Source organism: Castor canadensis, chromosome 14 (assembly GCF_047511655.1).
Source record: "Castor canadensis chromosome 14, mCasCan1.hap1v2, whole genome shotgun sequence".
NCBI lineage: Eukaryota > Metazoa > Chordata > Mammalia > Rodentia > Castoridae > Castor > Castor canadensis.
In genome coordinates, this window is record NC_133399.1 from 88,555,029 (window position 1) to 88,578,952 (window position 23,924).

Here is a 23,924-nt window from a genome sequence, read left to right on the forward strand (position 1 = left end):
AAATTAGACACACAGAGAAATAAGAGGAAACAGGATCTACGTGCAGAGAATATTAACTTGCCTTGGCAATAAACTTCTCAGATCTATGGGATGTAAACAAGATGGATAGGTGTTAAGATGGAGTGAAGGCTGGTTTCCCTTTTTCTAATTTTTCTACACACTTAAATCATACAATAAAATTAACTCCATCTACCCCAGTACCATAAAAATTAACTCCATTTATGACATAATCTTTATTTACTTCAGAATTACAGGAGACATTAATAAATATGCAAAGAAAATGTACACTCCATTGCATACATACCTTTCATCTCCTTTCCTGAAATCCAGATTCAATAAAATACAGATCAGGCAGAGATTTGATCTCTCCCATGGCTGGTCAATGCTGCAATTTAGTTGATTTCACTGTGTTCCACCCACCTGCAGATCAAGGTGGACATATACGGCTTGCCTAAAACTGCTGCCAGTGGCCTTTCACTCATCTCAGTTCTTCTTGAAATATTCTTCCTTTGACTCTTTCAATGTTTTCACTACTTCTTTGGCTACTCCTTCTCATGCTCCTTCCCAACTGTCTACCCATCCCTTAAATGCTGTTTCTGAGATTCTGATCCCAGTGCTAATCTCTCTTTAAACTGAGAGGCATAACTGTGAAAAACAAAGATACTAGAATCACACTGCTATTGTTGTTTTCTGGTTGTGTGTGTGTGATCTTGGGCATCTCAAGGATTGTCTCCAGGAGGCAATCGGGAATCTCAACATTTACCAACTAACTCATTTCTATCTTCTCACTCTTGCTAAGGACAAAACTTTTATACTCCTTTTCATATTTAAATAACAGCTCTTCCTTTCATATTCTTTTTCTAGATGAATAATACCACCATCCTCAAGGGCTCCGAGCCTTTGAAAGCTAATGATGTCTCCTCCCTTTCTCTCAACCACTTCTACCCTAAACATGACCAAATTGGCCACCAAGTCTCTTCAGTTTCACCTCCTAATGATCTTCTTCTCTTCTGGATTACTGCAACAGCCCCTGTTCTCTCTGACTCCAGTCTATTTTGTTGTACACCATTCTTCTTTCACACTGAAGTTGGGGCTCATTCTTTTAAACATATTTTCTTCATCTTTTTATTCACTTTTAGGATAAAATGCCAATTTTTAATATGACTTATGAGGTACTTCATCCACTTGCTTCTTTCTATCTCTTCTATCTCCTGCAGCTCACATTCCAGCCATATGAAACAACTTATAATACCCAAAGTTGCCACCTTCTCTTTACCATATGCCTTTGTTAATATAACCTGGGGAGTCCTTTTCCCCACTATCTGTCTAGATGTTCCCTATTCTACAACAATATTTCTACTTCCCAGAACACTACTCCCAATTGGATTTAAAAAAAAAAAAAACTAAACTAAAAGATAGTTAAACCGATGCTAGACTTACAGTACTGTCTGCTCAAAACAGAGTGAAATTCCTTTTACTTCTGAGGCACAGACTAGATTCTGTTTTCAGTTATTTATTGTTGCTTTCCATTGACTGGTAATTACTCTTTGGGTTAGAAACTGGGGGAATAGAATATGAACTGGAATATATTTTCTACCGAAATGTTACAAGATAGCTAAATGGTGAGGGGAAACTTTGTGGAAAAACAACAATAACAATAACAAAAAACCCACAAAGCTACTGTGAAAGGGCAAGAAGTGCTCAGCCATCTTCCTAACTAATGTTAACCATTCCCCTCCTCTTTTTCTCTCCCTTCTCCCCATATACTTGTCTATGTAAAAAATCCTCTGTGTTCTTTTTAAAACCCTCAGGTTTCATATTTTATTGCCCCAAGAGTCTGCCTCTCTGAGGTTCTTGTATAGACTGGTTATTCCCTCTGTAAAGAAACTGTTTAGTTCATTCTTGCCTGGTTTGGAAGAACCCAAGGGAGGCAGTTCTAGCAGCCCTGTCTCCTTCCACTCCCCCCTTCCCAGTCCTGGCTAGAGCAGCGAGTCTGTCAATTCCAGGCAAAAGACAAGGCAGACAAAGATTCATTTGTAAAGAACCTCCTTCCAGCACCTCCTCTCTTTTCCATTTGCCCAAACTCACCCAGTGAGTTGAAGCATTTGAAAAGATTCTTCTGCCAACAAGACCAAAAGGAAAGAAGAATAAAACGGTATGTAATTTTTTCTCTATAAAAACATTTTCTGTCATTTATTCTACTATAAACTGCTGCTATAGATTAGAGCAGAAACAAATATACATGTTAAGTCAGGGGGGAAAGATAGAGAAAAAGAGATTCTCTAAAAAGAGGATGCATCCTGCACTTTGAAAAAGGTGGTTCCTGAAATCAAGGAAAAAAATAAAATCAAAAAAGGATAGAAAATATATATTCCCTGACTGGTAAAGTCATTTAATCATAGGCTTAAGAATAGGCAGATTCCTTGCGGCTATTCATTTAATGTAAAAACATTCACTCTGAATTTATTCCCTACAACGGGACTTATCCTACCCCTCAAAATTGTGTGTGGATAATGTAGTATATAAGACTGTTTAAAAGCAATAGCTATATCAATGTATTACCTTCTCCCCAATTTTGGTCACTTTTTCCTGTGATGATGAAAACAAAATGATACAAGACTAGAAGATATAATCTTCTAGGTGCAGACTGCCTTTAGGGAAGATAAGGACTTAGTTTTCCCACAAATTGAGCTATCTTGGGTATTTAGGCTGCTATGTCTGTTATAAGGATCTTTAAAAGGTTTATCCATTTTCTAATACCACCTCTGTTTCTTTATATACAGAGTCCTGAAATTTTACTTCAGGACTTGGTCATTCTAGCACAAACTCCTTCTAAGACAATTAAAAAGAAAAAGAGCAAATTTAAAGAAAACAATAATTTTCATCATCCAAAAGAAATGCATGGGAAACAGTATAGCCTGGGCAACAGTTTTACTCTTTCCAACTATAATTTTGGTATTTTGAATGTCAAGTTCTGGATTGGAATTTTTATTTATTTTTGCAGTTTTGCATCTCTCTTGCTGCTTTTTGAGAGAAATCTGAAAATAGACTGCTCTTTCTAATTCAACTCTGTTTCATTCCATTGTTCTTAAAACCAGTTCTTAGAACTGACATCAGCTGCCTGGATGAACATTGTACCATAAATGTCTAAATATTTAAACTACATAGCACTGTTAGTTTTTTGGCCATTAAATGGTTTAATTTTTCTTTTTAAAGGCTCTCCATTTAACTCCAGCCATTCAAAAGTTTGCTGGTGCCAATTATTCTCACTGGTTCAAAATTTTCAATTCCCCACCAAATGAAGGTGGCAATGATTTATTGCTTAGTTAGAAATGTCTTATTCCTAATTCTGCATCCTCTGCATCTGAAAAACTGGAATATGAATGGTTTCATACATTAGGAGCAATGTTAATTACACAAAATTGAATTCAAAAAGCCAATACATGACCAACAAAGGTTCTCTTGCTTATTTCTTCAGATGTACAGTTTTTCATCTTGTTTTCTCTTGTAATTTGAATGAACTCCAGGAGAAATTTTAACTGAAATCTTCAACTGAAAAAGAAACAAAATGGAGCAATTTGCTTCAAATTGGCCAAAGTCATTTCAGTCTGGTTGGCATTTGAAAATATATGGTTTTGATGGATTGCCAAGGATAAAGATTGGTGTCTTTTAGTTAAAAAAAAAAATCAATTTATCCAGAAATATATTGGCCCAGACATTTTTTCCATTTGCTAAATAAGAGTTAAAGCTATTTAGCTGCACCTAAGCAAAGGAAGAAGAGAAGGCTTCAGTTAAAATGTGTAATTTATAAAGTGTTAAAAAAAAAAAAAAAACCTACCATAAATGCTTGCCAGGTGTGGAACTTTCCATCGTTGCAGACTGAAACTGGGGCAGAAACATTACTTTGGGTTTGGCGTGGACGTGAGGTACATGGTATGGCAACATACCTGCTTTTCCAGCAATTTATTTTCTCCTTCCTTCAGTGAATGCTTTCAGACACTTACTATGAGTCCAGAATTGATGAAGGTGCTTTGAGAGATTAAAAAAAACAAAACAAAACAATTCTTACTTTCTTGTGCTGGCCTCCCCTCTTCTAGTCCTCTGTATATCAGACCACCTAGGCCTCCATCCTTTGCCTCATCTTCTCTTGGTCTACACTCACTGTCCTGTCAGCCCCACAGTTATCAATACTATCAATAAATATCCTGATTAGTTTGACCTTCAGACTCATATACAACTGCCACATTACTCAACATTTCCTTCAGAGTTAACGGTCCCAAAAACCTACTTGAATTTGCTCCAAATTGGCTGCCTCCAATTCTTTCTCAGTTAAAATGTGTAATTTATAGGCCAAAAACCTCAGTCATCCTTGATTCTCTCCCTTTTTTTCTCATTTCTTCCATCAGTTTGTCTTGCCTTACTACAACATAATTTTTTAAAGATATACATAATATCAGGTTACCAACCTATCTTTCCTAAATAGCTATCTGGCTATTGGTGAATTTCCTACTACCCCATGTCCAATTATAGTCATATTCCATATGGTTAACTTGCTTATGTAACATGCTGACAATAAGAAGGCATTATTTAGTCAAATTCACTGTTCTTGGAGTACAGACCAGATATAAGTGTTATGAAAGCAGAGCATAGGAGCTGTGAGAGTGGTATTGACTGGATCAGGGAAGGCTTCATAGAAGACATGATGTTTGATGTTTGTCTTTAGTGGATGCTTTGGCAGGAAGTTAAAATAAAAAAGAGAGGAAAGAATAAATAATAAACCAAAGACATACATATGTACACGATTGCAGAGATGACTGGTCTGTCTGGCTACCTCAACAGTAGGGGGTGAAAGGGTGTGGAGAAGTAGAAGACCTTAGGACTGCCCTGAGATATTCACACAATCTTTTAGAAACATGAAACCTCTATAGGCTCTTGCCCAGGATGAAAAAAAAAAAGTGATTTTGGAGAATCATTCATTCAATTCAACAAATATAAGCTAAACTTTTTATTAGCCACTAGATGTGTGGTGGTAAACAAAAGAGGTTGCTCTTGTGGTACTTTCAGTCTAATGGGAATGAGTAAAATTACAAATCAAACCATGATAAATATAATTAAAGAAATAAGAGGGCAATATAAAAGTTTTGAAGCTACCTTAGATTAGAAGGCCTTTGAAGGAAGGTCTTTGAAGGAATGACATTTAACCTAATACCTGAAAATCAAGAAGAAGTCAGCTAAGTAAAGAGCATTCCTGCTAAACATGGCACCATAGAGAAAGACCATAATGGAAGAAGAATGATTTCTTTTTAATTATAAGGAAATACTCTATATATCTTTTATTATATTTTTAAATTGTACAATTTTCTAATAAAATATAAATTATCAAAATTAACCCAAAAGCTGGGCATCGTGATACATGCCTACAATCTTAAGCAGTTGGGAGGCTGAGGCAGGAGGATCATGAGTTTGAGGCCACCCTTGTCTACATAGTGAGTTCCAGGCCAGCCTTCACTACCTAAGTGACCCTAAACATATATGTAGATGACAGAAATTGGGAAATGCATTTTAAATCAGACTATTTGGAAAAGCTTATTAAAATGATAGTATCTGATGACAAGTAAATTTAAGGATTTAACAGCTCACTAACCTCTTCAAGAACAAACAGTTCTCTGCCATTAGATACTTAGTTTAGCAATCTAAGAAAGTCTGATGTGGAGTATTGGAAATTAGGATACATTATTTCTTCATTCACTAATATGCCAAGTGTTGCTTCAGGGACTGCCTTCTTGGAGCTTACATTTTAATTGAGGGATACATAATAGGAACATTTTATAATAATTTAGAAGATTATAAATACCATGGAAAAATAAAGCAAGTAGGGCAACTTGAGAGTGTGTGAGAAGAGATGTAACATTAAATGAAGTAGTAGGTAGGTCTTATTGTGGAAATGACATGTAAGCAAAAAACTGAAGAACAAAAGGAATTTAGATATGCAAATATCTGGTAGGAGAGCTTTCCAAGAAGAGAAAATAACCAGTGATCTAAGGCAAGAGTGTGTCTGGGATTGAGGAATACCTGGAATAGAATGATCAAGGGCAAGAGTAAATGATTTCAGAGAGATAATAGGGAATCAGGATGTGCATGGAGGCAATTATAATGATTTATCTTTTACTCCAAAAAACTGGAGTTATTAGAAGAGGCTATGCTTATTTATTTATTTATTTATTTATTTATTTATTTATTTATTTATTCTATGGTACTGGGGATTAGAACCAGAGCCTCATACTTCCTAGGCAAGTGCTGTACCACTTAAGCTATGCCTCACTAACTTTGCTCAGGCTGGCCTTGAACTTTTGATTCTCCTACCTCTGCTTCCTGAGTAGCTGGGATTACAGGCATAGTCCCCCATTCCTGGCCATATTTATTGATTTTTATTTTCTTCAATTCATTTAGCATTCTTCGTACTTAGAACAACCTCTGGAATAAAGGTAACACTAAAAATTATGTTTTCCAAGTTGAATCAGGTAAATTAGCTTGCTCCTATTTTCCTCTCTCTTACATAATTACTTAATTACCAGTGTTATTCCTTGAATTCCTCACATTCTCAGTATTGGCTGAGAATATCCGGTAAATATCCTTGTCAACTTGGTCTTGACATGAGAAGAAGATTCTAAATCACCTGATGAAGTACACAAAGATTTAGGCCTAAGAGTAAACTCACACCTAAGTCAAGGCAGTATGAAAGTTTTGAAGTTACTTTAGAGTGAAAGGCTCTTAAGGAAAATTTTTGAAGGAATAAATTTAAACTGAGACCCAAAAGTCAAAAAGAAGCCAGTCAAGTTACAAGAACAATTCCAGAGTATATTTCAAAAGCCTATTTTATCTAGACTGAAATAGACAAAGTTCATATCAGAAATAAGAATGGGAGCCTAAGTGGTTCCTTGTACAAATCATAAGAATTTATAGAACCGAGTACCAGAGAAAGTACACAGAGAGAGAACTCTGGAGGTCTGCAGAGGGCCCCACTCAACTACTCAGCAAAAAACTGATCAGCATAAGGAAATGAGGAAACTATCCAAGGTCAAGTGGAAAAAAATCTAAAAGGATTTGAAAACAGAGTGTCTGGTTACTCACATAAGGCTAGGAATAGTTAGAACAAGATTGAAGAAAAGAAGCTCATATTTCATGGGCATTGGATAGAAAACTCAGGAAGGTATAACTTCAATAGTGAGGAATAATTAGCCATAGATTGAATACTGTTTTGGAAACACCTAAAAGACCTGAATGGTAAATCACTTCCAAGTAACTTAGCTGCTTCCCAGAACAAAGCATAGAACATTTATAACAATACCAAAATATCTAGCATCCAATAAGGTAAACTTTTCAATGTTCTTTGTTTCTAATCAAAGATGACTAGGCATGCAAAGAGCAGGAAGCTATAACTCAAAGTAATGAGAATAACCAATCCATTGAAATTATCCTGGAAGTGATACAAAAAATAGAATTAATAGACACTAAAACAGATACATCTTCAGGGCTGGTGGATTGCCTCAAGTTGTAAGAGTACCTGCCTCGCAAGTGTGAGGCCCTGAGTTCAGTATCTAGTACCATAAAAACAAAACAAAAAAAACCTTCAAAGTACTGAAAGGAAAAGAAATCTGTAGATCTATTTTACTATGACTAGCAGATAAACCTTTCAAAAACAAAGGTAAAATAAAGAGATAACAAAAGCTGAAAGCATTAGTCACCAGCAAACCTGCACTGTAAGAATGTTCCTTATGCCTTCAGGCATACATAAGGAAATGATACTAGATGGAAATACGGATCTAACAGAGGAATGAAGAGCATTAGAAATGGAAATTACTACATGGATACATGTATGTGATTTTTCTCATTATTTAAATCCTTAAAATGTAATTAACTGGTTAAACAAAAATCATAACAATATACTACAAGGCTCATAACATATATATGTAAAATACATATAACAAAATATATAAAGGCTGGGAGGAGACAGATCAAAGTGTACCAATGTAAAGTTCTTATTCTATATACAAATAACATTTGAGAGAGACACTAGAAAAGATTAAAGTATATACTATGTACCCTAAAGTAGTCACTAAATTAATAAAATGAAGAATTACAGCCTAAAAGTTAAGAAAGGAGGTCAAATGAAATGATGATAATTTTCAGTTAAGAGCATAGAAAAAGAGGGAAAAGGGAACAAAAAGCAGATAGGCCAAATAGAAAACAAATTCAGGGATAAATTTAACCCTAATCATGTCAAGAATCACATTTAATGTAGATGGTCTAAACATTCCACTTAAAAAATCAAAACCAAACCACAGACCACTTACAAAATGCAGAACTGAGAGTGATATCAGCAAGATGGCACAATAGGTAGACCAAGACACTTCTTTATCCTAGAGACACCCTAATTCAACAGCATCACCTGGATCAATTTCCTCTGTGAGAAACCTAGAAACCAGTTGGGAAGTTCCTGTACCCTGAATGAATGCAAAGCCAGACACATCAAAACAGGTAGGAAAAATGGAAACACTTCTCACCATAATCTCTATTCCTGGCACAGTGCTATAAGTGCAGTAAGAACCCTCATCTTTTCCCTGAATAATGAAAGAATTGCACCACACATTTAGTATTCCAAGTTTTCCAGGTGCTTCTATCTTGCCTGCCTCAGAGTACTGACAGGGCCAGCATGTACAAGTTCCCTGGGGGCTACCCAGAACAAAGCAACAGTATGAACTAGCATGAAGTCAATCATCATTGCTTCTCTCCCAAGTCAGCACAGGGAAATAGTAAGAAAACCCAGAGCGCATGTTTTTTTCTGAGGAAATAAAAGTAGGAGAACATATCTAATATCCTATTTTTTCCTAGTGCTACCTAATGGACTGCCTTTTATTTTGCCTGTATTTAAGCACTGGCAGGGCTTGGCATATACTTCATTCATGGCTACAGAGACCAAAGTGAAGGTTTAAACAAGATTGTGAACACTTGCCACGCTCCTATCCTCAGCTAAGCACAGAACAAGCAAGTGAGGCAATCTAGCATGCAGTTTCTTCTCTGGAGAGGGAAAGAGTTGGATCATACATCTAGCACTCTACTTTCACTAGGAGCTACTCAAGGGATTGATTTTTGTCCTGCCTAACTTGAAACACTGATAGGCATATTCTAGATACCTTGGGAAAGCAAAGAAAAAAAAGATAGTGGTCTGAACTAACACAAAGGATTGAGAGGCCCATAAATGAAGGCTTTCTTCTTTTACAAAGCCAATCCATGAATACTGGGAAAAGCAGTAGGTTTTTGGGATTTTCTTTTTTTCTTTTTTTTCTAATGTGCACATACCAACACACACACACAATTAATGAAAATGAAGATATGCAATCCAAATAAAAGAATAAGACAAAACTCTACAAAATGACTGTAATGAAATGGAGATATATCAATAATTTCGCAAAGAATTAACAATAACCATTAAAATGCTCAATGAGCTCATAACAATGTGTGAACAGAGTAAGAATTTCATCAAAGGAATAGAAAAATTTAAAAAGAACCAAACAGAAATCTTGGAGCTGAAGAGAATACAATGACTGAACTGCAAATTCAATTGAAGGGTTTAACAGCAGACTAGAGCAAGTAGAAGAGAGATAGAGTGAGCTCAAAAATAGGTTGTCTAAAATCATCCAGAGGAACAAAAAGGAGAAAGAATGAAGAAGGGTGAAGAAGGATCATGAGAACATGTTAAGAAAACCAATAGATGCATAATAAGAGTCATAGAAGAAGACAGAAGGGGAGAGAGAGGAGAGAAAGAAGGAAGTGAGAGAGAGAGAGAGAGAGAGAGAGAGAAAGAGATTGAGATTTATAAAAGCTGAAAACTTGCCAAGTCTGGGAAAGGAAATGAATATTCAGATCCAGGCAGTTCAAAAGACTCCAAAATAAAATTAACCCAAAGAAATCCACAAGGCACATTATAATAAAATTGTCAAAAGTCAATTTTGAAAAAAATTTGAAAGCAGCAAGTAAAAACAACTTTTTATAAACAAGGGAACATTTATAAGACTATCCTGCTCTCTACCTCCTGGGTAGCTGTGATTCATGCTCAGCCAGAGTGGTTATACTTACATCTGACAAAACAGACTGTGAGTAAAAAACTGTCAAAAGGGACAAAAAGGGCTAGGGGCTTGGCTCAAGTGGTAGAGAGCCTGCCTAGCAAGCTCTAGACCCTGAATTCAAAACTCTACCACGGACTGGAGATGTGGCTCAAGCAGTAGAGCATCTCCTTTGTAAGTGCGAAGGTGTGAATTCAAACCACAGTTTGGCAGGGAACAAAGAAAAAAAGAGAGAGACTAAGAAGGGTTAACCCACCAAAAAGTATAACAAATATATATTTATACATATAAAATATCAGAGCATCTAAACATATAAATAATGACTGAACTCAAGGGAGAAATAGATAGCAATATAATAATAGTAAAATACTTCAACAATCTACTTTCAGAAGCATAATAAACAGAAAAATAAAAAAACAGTGAACTTGAACAACACAATAAGCAAAATGGACTTAACAAGCATAAACAGGACATTCAACCCACCAGCAGAACATACAGAATGTTCTCCAGGATAGATCACATATTAGATTACAAAACAAAATTTAAATGTAAGAACACTGAAATCATACCACCTATTTTTTCCAGCCTATAGTCTTAGCTGCTTGGGAGGCTGGGGTAGGATGACTGCTTAGGCAGGAGTTTGATGCTAGCTTGGGCAAAGACAAAAGAAAAAAGAAGGGCTGGGATGTAGCTCGGTGGTACAGCGCTTGCCTAGCATGCCTGAGGCCCTGGGTTCGATCCCAGCACCAAAAAAGAAAAGACAAAAAAAAAAAAAAAAGAAAAAAGAAAAGTCACAACTATATTAGAAATTAAACATATCAACACACCTTTGAACAACCAAAATGTCAAAGAAAAAAATCAAAATAGAAATCAGAAAGTCTTGATACAAACAAAAATACAACATATCAAAATTTACAAGACGAGCCAAAAGCAAATATAAAAAAATAGCTGGGCATCATGGCATACACCTGTGACCCAGCTAGGCAAGAGTTAAGGTAGGAGGATCTTGGTCCAAGCCCAGCCCTGGGCAGAAAGCATGAGACCCTATCTGAAAAATAAAAGCAAAAGGGGTTGGGAGTGTGGCTCAAGTATTAGAGCACTTCACAAGCACGAGAGCACAAGGCTCTGAGTTCAACCCCAGTATCACCAAAAAAGAAAAAAGAAAAAAACCTAAACCACCAACTTAAGTTTACATCTCAAGGAAGAAAACAAAAAAAAACCCTTAAAACTAATGTTAGTGGAAGGAAGAAAAAAACAAAGATTATAGCAGCAATAAATAAAATAAAAAACTCAAAAGCACAGAAAAATCAACAAAACTGAAGGTTTATTTAAAAAAAAAAACTGAAAACCTTTAGCTAGACAAAGAAAAAAGAGAGAAGACTCAAATAAATGAAATCAGAAATGAAAGAGATGACATACAACTGATGCCACAGAAATAAAAAGAATCATAAGAAACTATTATGGACAAGTACATGCTAACAGACTGGATAAATTAAAGTAAATGGATACATTCCTAGAAACATCCAACCTACCAAGGCTGAATCATGAAGAACAAGAAAATCTGAACTCAGCCACAATCAGTAAGGAGATTGAACAGTGATTAAAACCCTTTCAATATAGAAAAGCCCAGAATAAGAAAGCTTCACTAGTACATTCTACCAAACATGCAGAGTTAATATGAATTCTTCTCAAACTTCCAAAAAAACTGAAGCGGAAGGAAGGCTTTCAAACTCATTTTCTGGGGCCAACATTACCTGATACCAAAGATAGACAAAGACACTACAAGAAAAGAAAACTAAGACAGGTATGGTGGTTCACATCTATAATCCCTGCACTCTGAAGGCTAAGGCAAGAGGATAGAAAGTTCAAGGCCAGCCTGGGCTACCTAGAGAGACTCTATCTCAAAAAACTAGGAAAGATAAGCATAGGCTATTATAAATCTTCAATAAAATATCAGTAACATGAATTCAACAGCACCTTAAAAGGACCAGATAGTATACCTAAGTGGGATTTATCCCTGGAATTCAAGGGTGGTTCAACATATGCAAATCAATCCACATGACATACCACATTGACACCATGAGGACTACGATCTCAATATATACAGAAAAGGCATCTGACAAAGTTAACACCCCTTCATGATAAAAGCTCTCAACAAATTAAATTTATCTCAAATTTAATAAATACCATATATAACAAACCAACAGCTAGATCATAGTCCATGGTAAAAAGTAGAAAGCTTTTCCACTAAGGTCATAAACAAACAAACAAAAAAGATGTCTACTCTCACCACTGCTATTCAACATAGTGCTGGAAATTCTAGTCAGAGCAATTAGGTAAGACAAAGAAATGGAAGGTATCCAAATTGGAAAGGAAGAAGTAAAATTGCACTTGTTTGCAGATGACATGACATTATACATACAAAACCCTAGAGACTCCACAAAAAACCTGTTAGAACTAATAAATGAATTTAGTAATGTTGCAGGATACAAGTTGTGGTTCCATACACTAATAACAAACTATCTGAAAAGAAAATTAAGAAAGCCATTCCATCTACACAGCATCAAAAAGAATAAAATACTTAGGAATAAACCAAGGAAATCGAAGACTTGTAAAATGAAAACTAAAATACCATTAATTAACGCAATTAAAGGAAGACCAGGGGCAGTAATGTGCACTTGTAATCCAAGCTACTTGGGAGGTAAATTGCTATAATTCCAGCTACGCAGGAGGCTGTAGTAGGAGAATCACATCCTGAGCAAAAGAGTGAGACCATGTGAAAAATAAAGCAAAAAACGAAAAAGAGAAAGAAAAATGGGGGCATGGCTCAAGTGGTAGACTGAGGTCTTAAGTTCAAACCCCAGTAATGTACACTCCCTACTCCCTACCCCCCAAAAAAAAGAGAGGAAAGAAAGAAATTTAAGAAAAGACAAATGGAAGGGTATCTTGTGTTCATGGATTATAACACTTAATATTATTAAAATGACCATACAACTCAACACGATCCATAGATTCAATGCAATCTCTATCAAAATTCCAGTGACATTTGTTTTACAAAAATGAGGAAAAAATTCTAAAATTCATATAGATCCACAAAAGACTCTGAGGAGACAAAACAATCTTGAAAAAGAAAATACTGGAGGCATTACATTTCCTGACTTCAAATATATTACAAAGCCACAGTAATTAAAACTGTATGGTACTGGCAAAAACATAGACATCTAAAGTAGTGAAACAGAATAGAGAACCAAGAAACAGATCCAGATGTGTGTAATAAACTGAACTTTAACAAGGTTGCCCAGATGGGGCAACAGAGAAAAGAGAGTCTCAACAACAAATGGAGCTGGTAAGACTGGATGTCCGCATGCAAAAGAATGAAATCAGACCCTTACACCAACAGGAAAATCAACACAAAATAGACTCAACTTAAACATAAGACCTGAAAGTAGAAGTCCTAGAAGAAAACACTAGGGGAAGCTTCTTGATACTGGCCTTGGCAACAAGTTCATAATATGACACCAAACCACAAGTAACAAAGGCAAAAATAGACAAGTGGGGCTCAAACTCAAAAGTTTCTCACAGCAAAGGAAACAATCACAAGAGCAGAAAAGTAACATGTAGGATGGAAGAAAATATTTGCAAGCCATATATCTGATAAAAGGTAGATTTTTAAATATACAAGAAACTCTTACAACTCAACAGCAAGAAAACCTAATGACCCAATTTTAAAATAGGTTAAAGATTTGAATGAATGTTTCCCCAAAGAAGATATACATGTGGCCAAAGAAGATATACATGAAAATATGTTCAAAATCATTAATCATGAGGCAAACGTGAATAAAAACCACAAAATAAAAACCAAGTCTTGCAAAGATGTGGAGAAATTGGACCTTGCGTGGTTGTAAATTGCATACCGCACAATGCAAAATGGTGCAGCTGCTATGAAAAACAGCATGGAGGTTTTTAAAAACATTTAAAATAGAAGGAAAAAATAACAAAAAAATTAAAATAGAATTATAATATGAACCAGCAATCTAATTTCTGGGTATTTATTCAAAAGAACTGAAATCAGTGCCATGAAGGGCTATTAGCACTTCCATTTTCACTGTAGCACTATTCACAAGCACTAAGATGTGAAAACAACCTAAATGTCTACTGATAAAAGAATGGATTTTAAAAATGTAGTTTATATATTCAGTGGAATATTATTGTGCCTTAATAAAGAATATTCTCCAGCATTCAGCAACATGGATGAACCTTAAAAATGTTATGCTAAATGGAATAAGCCAGCTGCTGATGGACAAATACTTCATGATTGCACTTATATGAGATATCTAAAATAGTCAAACTCACCAAAACAAAGAATCTAACATTGGTTGCTAGGGGCTGGGGAAGGGAGCTGTGAGGAGTCGCTAATCAGCAGGTATAAAATTTCAGTTATGCAAGACAAGCAAGGGCTAATGGTCTGCTGCACAATCCCTTGCCTACTATGGATAACAATACTGTATTTACTGTGCGCTTAAAAATCTGTTAAGAGGGAGGTCTCATGTTAAGTATTCCTATCAGAATAAAATGAAGGATAAAAAACAACTGAAATACAAAGCTACAAATAAGTAAATATGAAAGTACAAAAAATGTATATATCAGCCATGAGATCCAATATTATGAGCTGATGCAATTTTGATCAAAATCTCAGCAGGTTTTTTCTACAGAAATTGGCAAGTCGATACTAAAACTCATACAGAATACAAAAGACCTAGAGTTGAGGAAACAACATTTTAAAGCAAGAACGAAGTTGCAAGGCTAAATCTACCCGATTCCAAGAATTATTAAAAAGTGACGGTAATCAAAGCTGTAGTTTTGGCATAAAGGCAGACAAATAGATCAATGGAAAAGAATGTAATGTATGGAAAGAGACTCATATACATCTTGAAAACTGATATTTGATAAAGGCAAAAGCAATTCAGCCAAGAAACAACAGTCTTTTTAATATATGGTATTGAAATCTTTGGGCAGTCACATAAAACAACTTTATATTGGGCACAATATAAAAAATCAACTAAAATGGACCATGGAACCAATGTAAAACCTCAAACTATAAAACTTACAGGAAAATAACAGAAGAAAATCTATGTGAATTTGGGAAAGCAATGATTTCTCAGATACAATGTAAAAGCATGATCCATAAATAACATATTGCTAAATTATACTTCATCAATTTGAAGAATTTTTACTCTTTAGAAACCAGTTAAGAAAATGAAACTTAAAGCCATAGTGAAGAGTAAATATTTGGAAAGCAAATATCTAATAAAGAACTTGTATCCAGAATATATTTTTAAAAACTCTGAAAACTGAAGAAAATTGTCAACCCCTATTTTTAAAACAGGCAAAAGATTTGAACACATGCCAGCAAAGAAAATACACTAGTGAAGAATATGCTCATGAAAAGAGACTCAACATCATTAATTAGTAAGGAAAAGCCATATAAAACAAAGATATCCTAACATACCTGTTAGAATATCTAAAATTTAAAAATGGTGATCATACCAGGTGATGGACACTATGAACAAACCGGAACTCTTATATGTGGCTGGTGGGAATGTAAAATGTTATAATGACTTTGTAAAAACAGTTTGGTAGTTTCTTAAAAAGTTAAAATAAACCTACCACACACCCAGCTACTCCACGCTTTGGTATTTGCTCAAGAGTAACAAACACCATGATCTCACACTTATACACATGTTCACAACAGGTTTATTTATAATTGCTCCAAACTGAAAACAACATAAATGTTCATTAACAGGTGAATGAACAATATATAGTATATACAGTGGAACATTTGTCATCAATAAAAAGGAATCGGCTACTGACAGATACAGCAAGCACCACGTATAAATCTCAAGATCGGGCACAGCGACTCACACTTGTAATTTCAATTAGAAGGGAGGCAAAATTTTGGAGAATTAAGGTTGAAGGCCCAGGGGAAAAGTTAGTGAGACCCCCATCTCAACAAATACGCTGGGTGAATCCCAGCTATAGAGGTCACAGGTAGAAAGAATGGAGTCCAAGGCCAGCCAACATGAGAGCCTATCTGAAAAATAACTACAGCTGAAAAGGGCTAGGGTGTGGCTCAGGCGATAGAGCATGTGTTTAGCAAGCTTGAGGCCATGAGTTTAAGCCCCAGTACCATTTCCCCAAAAGATTAGGATGCTGACTGAAGTAAGCCACATAAAGAGTATTTATTTTATGATTCCATTTATAGGAAATTCTAGAATATGAAAAGTAATCTGTGGCTTCAGAAAGCAAATCAGTGGTTGCCTGGAATGGGGCTGGAGGACAGGGAGGGTGGCAAAGAAATATGGCAAAATTTAAGGGCAATGAATGTTTATTATCTGGATTGTGGTGATGGTTTCATGGGAATATGCATGTGCCCAATCTGGCCAAATCATATATTTTAAGTATTTGAAATTTATTTTTTATCAATTTTTCCTTTAAAAAGCTGTTAAAAATTTTGCCTGTTTAGTGGGATTCAGTTCTACCCCAATATATTTTTTTTAAAGCTTAATGGTAACCAGGCACTGGGGAAGCAGAGGAAAGAGACACATAAGTTTAAGGCTAGTCTGGTCTACAAAGTGAGACTCTCTCTCTCAAAAAATAAAACAAAAACCTCTCAATGGCTGTGGTTATTCCTGCCACATAGTAAATGTTCAATAAATAACTTCATCCTTCTTGAAGATTAAACTAAAAATATGTTAGGAAATGTGACTTTAAAAAAAAAATCACACCAGGTGTGGTAGCTACTCAGGAGGCAAAAGTCAGGAGGACTGCAGTTTGAGGTCAGCTGGGGAAAAAGTTAGCAAGACCCCATCTTAACTGATAAAAGCTGAGTGTGGTGGTGCATACCTGTCATTCCAACTATGCAGGAAACACAAATAGGAGGATCACAGTCCAGGCCTGCCTGGGCATAAAAGCAAGAACCTATCCAAAAAATAATGAAAACAATATATATGTAGACATATATTCCAGATTGTTATACACTGTAACAGTGTAATGCTTTGCTCTATTAAGTCAGAAAAAAATACAAAATGAAATAGATTTCATTTTTGTCTTTTCTTTCGCTAATGTTTAGAGGTAGGAATTAAACTGAATATTTACAATTCTAAGAAAACATATAAGCAGAGTAAAAATGCTAACTTAAATTAGAATGTGAAATAAAGAAAATCTGAATCTCTTAGGAATATGATAGAATATTTTATTTTCTAAATTTAAAAAAGCAGCATACTCATTCAAAAATCTAATATCTTACCTAAAATGACTTGCCCTTAAGATATACCTAGTCACAGAAAATTCCATACTAAAATTTCCTTTCAACAATATTGTTTTCTTTCAAAGTGCAATATGCAAAGAGAAGTATCCTTTACCTGTCCTTCCTTCTTTCCACAGCAGTAAAGATACTTTGGCACACATCAACAAGATGAAATCTGAATGGCTATGGATTCCAATTCTGATTCCTCTACTATTTTGTTATTCTGCCTCTACTACAATAGCTTCCATTTTCCTCACATCTAATATAGAAGCTAGAGAAGCCTACATAGGTGATGAACATTCCGTAGTTGCATGTAAATCCTTTACTTAAAGACTTATCTCCTAGAAGAGGAATTAGATATGTTTGGTATGGCTCCAAGAGTTCAAAACAAGACTGGTGACTGGAAGCTATGGAAAAATATTTTATAATAAGGAAAATGTTAGAACTGTATCAATAGAATATGTTGAGTTAAGTCAATAATGAGTTCCCCATCGTAGGTGTTCAAATATAGACTGGATGATTTTAAGCCTTCACTTTTGACTATAGCTAAGATGAATTAGTTTATGTGGATAAAAATTTTAAAAAATCAATACAAATTTGCAACAAGAATGGGTCAAAGCATAATCCTGGACGATTTTAAAAGCTTAAGTGAACGATAAATGTGTTTATGGAATATCATCCACCAATATCAACATAAATGAGCTTTTTGTTTCTGTCGGGGCCTAGGTTCTTTGACAATGTTATTATGATGTAAAATATTCAAGGTTAAAATTCATTATATTTGATGATGCTATTTGTTCTAGAAATTTATCTGAGTTTGTACTATTTTAAAAGCAGTTGTTTTCTACTGAATACACACACACACACACACACACACACACACACACACACACACACACACACACACACACATATTGGTACCTAAATGCAGATACTAGCTCTCACTTCTACATCCTCTCCTCCCCTAACATTTCTCATTCAACATTGTGTGTGTGTGTGTGTGTGTGTGTGTGTGTGTGTGTGTAGACCTGATATGTAATTTTAAACATGCATTCTAAGTGATTTTTTTAAATTGTAGATAGTCAAAAAGTTATACTTTGCAAAACAAAAGGGGAGCACGGAAATGACTAACCCCCATTCTTTCTATGCAAGAGTTTATGGAAATACTACAAAACTTTATACTCAAATGAATTCCATCTTTTAAACACTGACATGTTTTGTTTTTTTCTATCTCAGGGCCCAAAGCCAAAATGAAATTGATAATACTTGTCACCATTGAGCTAATTTTGCTGCTAGGAGTCCAAGCCATGCCTTCAAATCGCCTGTCATGCTACAGAAAGACACTGATAGATCGCAACTGTCACAACCTTCCAGAAGGAGTAGCTGACCTGACACAGATTGACATAAATATCCAGGATCATTTCTGGGATGGGAAGGGATGTGAGATGATCTGTTACTGCAATTTCAGCGAATTGCTCTGCTGCCCAAAGTAAGGAAATGAATGTGTTGCTCTGAAATGTATTGCTATGAATGTATACAGAACAAGTCTTTTAAAGAAATCTTCAAATGGATTTCCTGAAACTATTTACTCTTTTAAATAAAATCTTGTTCAAATCCCAAATGTTATCTAGAATTATCACTATTATGAAAGGAATTAAATGTTTTTGTTTAAGAAATGAAGTTTGGCAGAGTTTAGTAAATCTAAATGAAGCCAGGCTTGGTGGTTCATATCTATAATCTCAGCACTCTGTTTTTTTTTTTTTTTTTTTTTTTTTTTTTGTGGTACAGGAGTTTGAATGCAGGGCCTCACACTTGCTAGGCAGGAGCTCTACTACTTGAGGTTCTCCGCCAACCCAATCCCCACATTCTGAGGTGGAGGCAAGAGGATGGTAAGTTTTGAGACACTGTCTCAAAACACCAAACCAAAGCAAAACAAATCCTAAATGAAAACCAGAAAAATAATAAAACTTCTATCTATTAAATTCTAAATTTTCCATCTGACTTTTACTACAAAAACTGATTGGTAGTAGAAATGAACCTCAAGGTTGCCTTCATAACCACTTTGAAAACCAATGCAAGGTTTTAGATAAAAGATGTTTGTGAACATTATCAAGTAATTAATTGGACAGAAAAGTTTCATAATGGTAAAATAAATAAATAAAAATAAAAAACCCTCTAGTTCAATGTATGAGTTAACCAGAAATGAAAGCTCATGACTGGAGGTGTGGCTCAGGTGGTAGAGCACTTACCTAGTAATCTTGAGGCCCTGAGCTCAATCCCCAGTACCACAAAAAAAAAAAAAAAAAATTTTACTTTTTTTGGAAAGTAAGAATATTTTAAGTACAAGAAAAAAATAAACAAGGAAAATAAAACAAAAAAGAAAAAAGAAAAAAAACAGAAAAGCAAAAAAAAAAAAAAAGGTAGATAAATCAGTAAATATTTTAGCTCCTGATTTTAAAATCATCTCTGATTATTTAAAAGTATTTCAAATACTATGCTCTTGGACATTTCATAATGAAATTAACTTTTTTAAAAATTACTTTTGACATCTGCCATGTTTTTATTCTTCTAAGAAATCTAGAAGGTAGAAAAGGCAGATGTAATTCTCTTACTGAGGAAAGGTAGACTTAAAGTGACCAACACTATCCCATGTAACTAGCTAATACCAGCACAGAGACTAGAAGCCAGGCTAGGACCAGATACTTTTTCTCTCAAGCCTGTTGGTTCTCAGAACAGCAATTTCAAGATCTAAGTTTCTGTTAAAATGTACATCCATCCTTGAACCCCACCCCAGACCTTCTGAATCAGAGACTCTGATTAACAAACCCTCTAGGTGCTTCTGATGCATGATAAAATTTCAGAATCACTATATAAATAATGATACCTAGAACTTGAGTTAATTAATCCCATAAAATCATTTCCTCTGTATTATACAAATGAAATGCCAACTAGTATTAAAATGCAATACTTGAATTTTTGTTATTGGATTACTTGAAGCCAATTTGCTAAAATTGACTTGTATTAATTTTATGACATTTTGATATTAATAGACTTGAACAAGAATATGGATATACAGAAGAATTTCTCTTTGATTTTGGGATACTGTTTTCCTAGTAGCAACAGATTTACCTCACTAAGTATATTCCTAAAAAGCCATAATCAGAACATCACCTTGCACATTTTATACTATTCCATGCATTTTTATAATTACCAGAATAGATTTGAGTAGTTTTTTTAAAAACATTTTTCCCTTCCCTATAAAATGTAGAAATTTAAGGACATTCCTTTTGAAGTGTTAGTAAGAGTTTACTTTAGTATAACTGGATAAAGTGGGGAGAAATAGAAAAAAGGAGAAATACTTCCTGCTTCCCCCACAGGAAATGAGAGCAAAGACTCCTATTTAATGACTTTCTAAGAAATTTTTCATGTTCTGTTTCTTACTTGCAGATTTAAACTTCATAACCCACCCCTGTATTAAAAAGTAAAATTTTATGTATGATTATAAGGTTTTGAAATTACCTAATTTTCCTTTTCTTTATGTATAAATGATAGCATAGTACCAACGGCAAATGGGGAGAAGTAGAAGAATCAAGTTACCTTCTTGGTCTTCATTGCTCCTGTGGCAAGCTTTCCACTCATCTCTTTGTACTTTATTCACTTAAAAAAAGAATAGTCATATGTGAAATCCTGAGAATCATTGTCCATTTTAACTGAGAAAAAGACTAAGACATATTGTAGCTTTTTAGCTGAATTTAATTGATGTTTTACTTTCTTTCAGAGATGTCTTCTTTGGACCAAAGATCTCTTTTGTCATCCCTTGCAACAATCACTGAGAATCTTCATGTGTTCCCGAACACCATCCCTAATTTCTCACAAGCTATACTACATCAGCATAACTGCATCTCTGATTTCTGTCTAGTATAATAAAGCACAGATTCCATAAAGCCTTACTCATCCAAGACAAGTAACCCTGTATGAAATAAGCAATAAAAATTAATTCATTAATTTTTCTCTGTGGTCATTCACAGCACTGATCAAAATTTTTCCTTAGAGAATTTTCATTTATGAGGTATTCACCCCACTCAGCATAATTCTGACCCCCAGATAGATAGCCACAATTGTGGCTCAAAGATTGAGAATACCTTCAGTCTTTAACAGACAGATTTTGACCATGTATATTTAATGGAAAGAGCCAGGTACAAATTGAACTTCTTGGAAAGAAAACTAAGTCTTCCAGTAAGAAGAAAAAGAGGAACCAATTATTAAATGTATAATATGTATGCCAAGTATACTAAGTACATTTTAATTATACTGCTTTAAAAATAACAAAAACCTTTGAGGTAATATTCTTAGCTCCATTTTTTCTAACTAAAGTAAAAATATTAGCTAAAAATCAAGAAAGAATTTGAAAAGAAATCCAATCCCAAAGTTCATACACTACACACACACACACACACACACACACACAGAGTTACATCTTTAAAACCATGACACATATGTCCAAGGTATCTTTTTTTTCCCTTAGAATAACAAAACACACATTCAAAGAGACAAATAATGGAGGAGAATTAAAAAGTCACGTAAAATTTAAAAGCAAGTAAAACAGGCAACTTCAAAAATGTTCTCTAATTGTTAGAAGAGACAGCTTTGGACTATGCCCCCATGTTTTAAGAGGTTAAGTGTTGACTTACAGTGGCCATCAGGGATAATTTCAGAAAGTCTTTCATGTTATAAAAATGTATTGTATGCTTGCTAAGTGCCATCCATTATTAAGTAATATTCATTATTACTTTTTCATTAAGTAATTAATAAGAAAGATATGTCTACTCTGAACTTGTGTTCTAACAAAGCTGTAATCATTACAAGTAAATAATTATCTATAAATGTGAAAGCCTGCTACAAAGAAGTATAGGTATGAAGTATTGTGGGGAAGTTTGAGAAATACCATATTGTGCAGACAATCTAGGAAATAACATTTTGGATAAAAAGTGACACTATTTCATTGAAGAACAACCTTGGAGATTGCTGATCTGTTTCTGAAGACCCCATCCAGAACAGTATCTGTTCAGTGTTCAGTGTTACTGGGCTGGCTCAAACAATTTTGAGTAATCATTTGCTCTTAAAATCTCTACAAATATAAATCAGAACATGTTTTTAAATACTATGACCTCCTGAGAAATGATTGAAAAGTGGAATTATAAAAAAATCAAATTAGTTGTTTTACCAAAATAGCAGTGCGATTTGATTGAACTTTCTTCACTGAATTCACTGGCAATAAAATCAAATTCACTCAATACAGGAAGTCTTACACTCCTTCTGGAAGTGTATAAAATAGGCAAATAAAGAAAATTATCAGTAAACCTGTTTCATTTTCTGATCTCTGAGGGGAAAAATAGTGCTAACAATCCATCATCTCTATTTCTAAATGACACATCAGTCTGAGGACACATCTGAACCAATAATGGCTTTTTAGTAGTGTTCCTTTACTACTGAAATCAAAGCCTGATAAGAAAAAGGTAAGATTTGAAAAGAACTTAATATTCAATAAATTGAATACATAGACTATAGATTCTTCATCATTGAATACTTCCTGGAAATATATGCAATATGAAATCTAATTGTATTCTTTTACAAATGAACACATCATAGAAGCACACATCCTTCTCTATATTACTAAATAAATGTAAAAAACATGAATGTTCACTTACCTCATGCAACTTTTTCTAATTTGGTCAATACATTTTTAAAACCAAACATTTCATTCAGACATAATGATGAGTAGATCCTTTACTTTTTCAATAGATGTTAGTTATATAAAAAAAGACGAACATTAAAATTTACTACTGTTTTAAGCACTGTCTTGGAATAATTAAATGAAGTAAGTACTGTCTGTGGATAAAAATGCCAAGGCTTTGATAAATTAGGTATCTTATCCAAGATTTCATTATCAGTGAGTAGTAGAACCAGGTTTTGAATATGGTCAGTCTTACTGTAGCATCTAGTCTTTTGTTGTTAGGACTACGGTTTGAACTGGGCTTCACACTTGCATCTAGAGTCTTAATCACTACATTAATGGCATCATCTAATTTAGCTCTTTTTTAGGAAAGCAATTTTCTTCTGGATTGAACACAAAATTATACATTTCATGTGTGCTTTTCTCTTTCTCCTTTCTGTCTTTCTTTTTGTTGGACTGGGGGTTAAGCTCAGGGCTTCATGAGTGCAAAGTAGCGTTCTACCACTTGAGCCATACCTCCAGTCCATTTTGCTCCAGTTATTTTGAAGATGAGGTCTTGTGAACTATTTGCCTGGACTGGCCTTGAACTATGATCCTCCTGATCTCAGCCTCCCAAGTAATTAGGATTATTGGCGTGAACTATGGCACCTAGTTGCTAAGTGTTTTCTGAACATCAATTTCTGTATTTTTGTCCTTGACCTCCTGTATTCTTTTTCTTACTCTAACTCCCATATTGCTGAGTACAAAGTGGGGAGTAATA

The 23,924-nt window shown here is 34.7% G+C and overlaps 1 protein-coding gene across 2 annotated transcripts in view; it reads left to right on the forward strand.

The window, feature by feature from the left end:
• The window catches only part of Scrg1 (stimulator of chondrogenesis 1), a 146,674-nt gene extending 125,239 nt beyond the window's left edge, over window positions 1-21,435 (forward strand). Inside the window, exons 1-3 of one of the 2 annotated variants that reach the window (XM_074054972.1) lie at window positions 2,006-2,155; window positions 18,667-18,919; window positions 21,209-21,435. In XM_074054972.1, the coding sequence (XP_073911073.1) occupies window positions 18,681-18,919; window positions 21,209-21,263 (294 nt within the window). In that variant the 5' untranslated portion in view covers window positions 2,006-2,155; window positions 18,667-18,680 and the 3' untranslated portion in view covers window positions 21,264-21,435. Of the gene's footprint in view, window positions 1-2,005; window positions 2,156-18,666; window positions 18,920-21,208 lie in introns of those variants that run through there. The other variant, XM_074054973.1, reaches the window with a different exon arrangement.
• The last annotated feature ends 2,489 nt before the right edge of the window (window positions 21,436-23,924 follow it).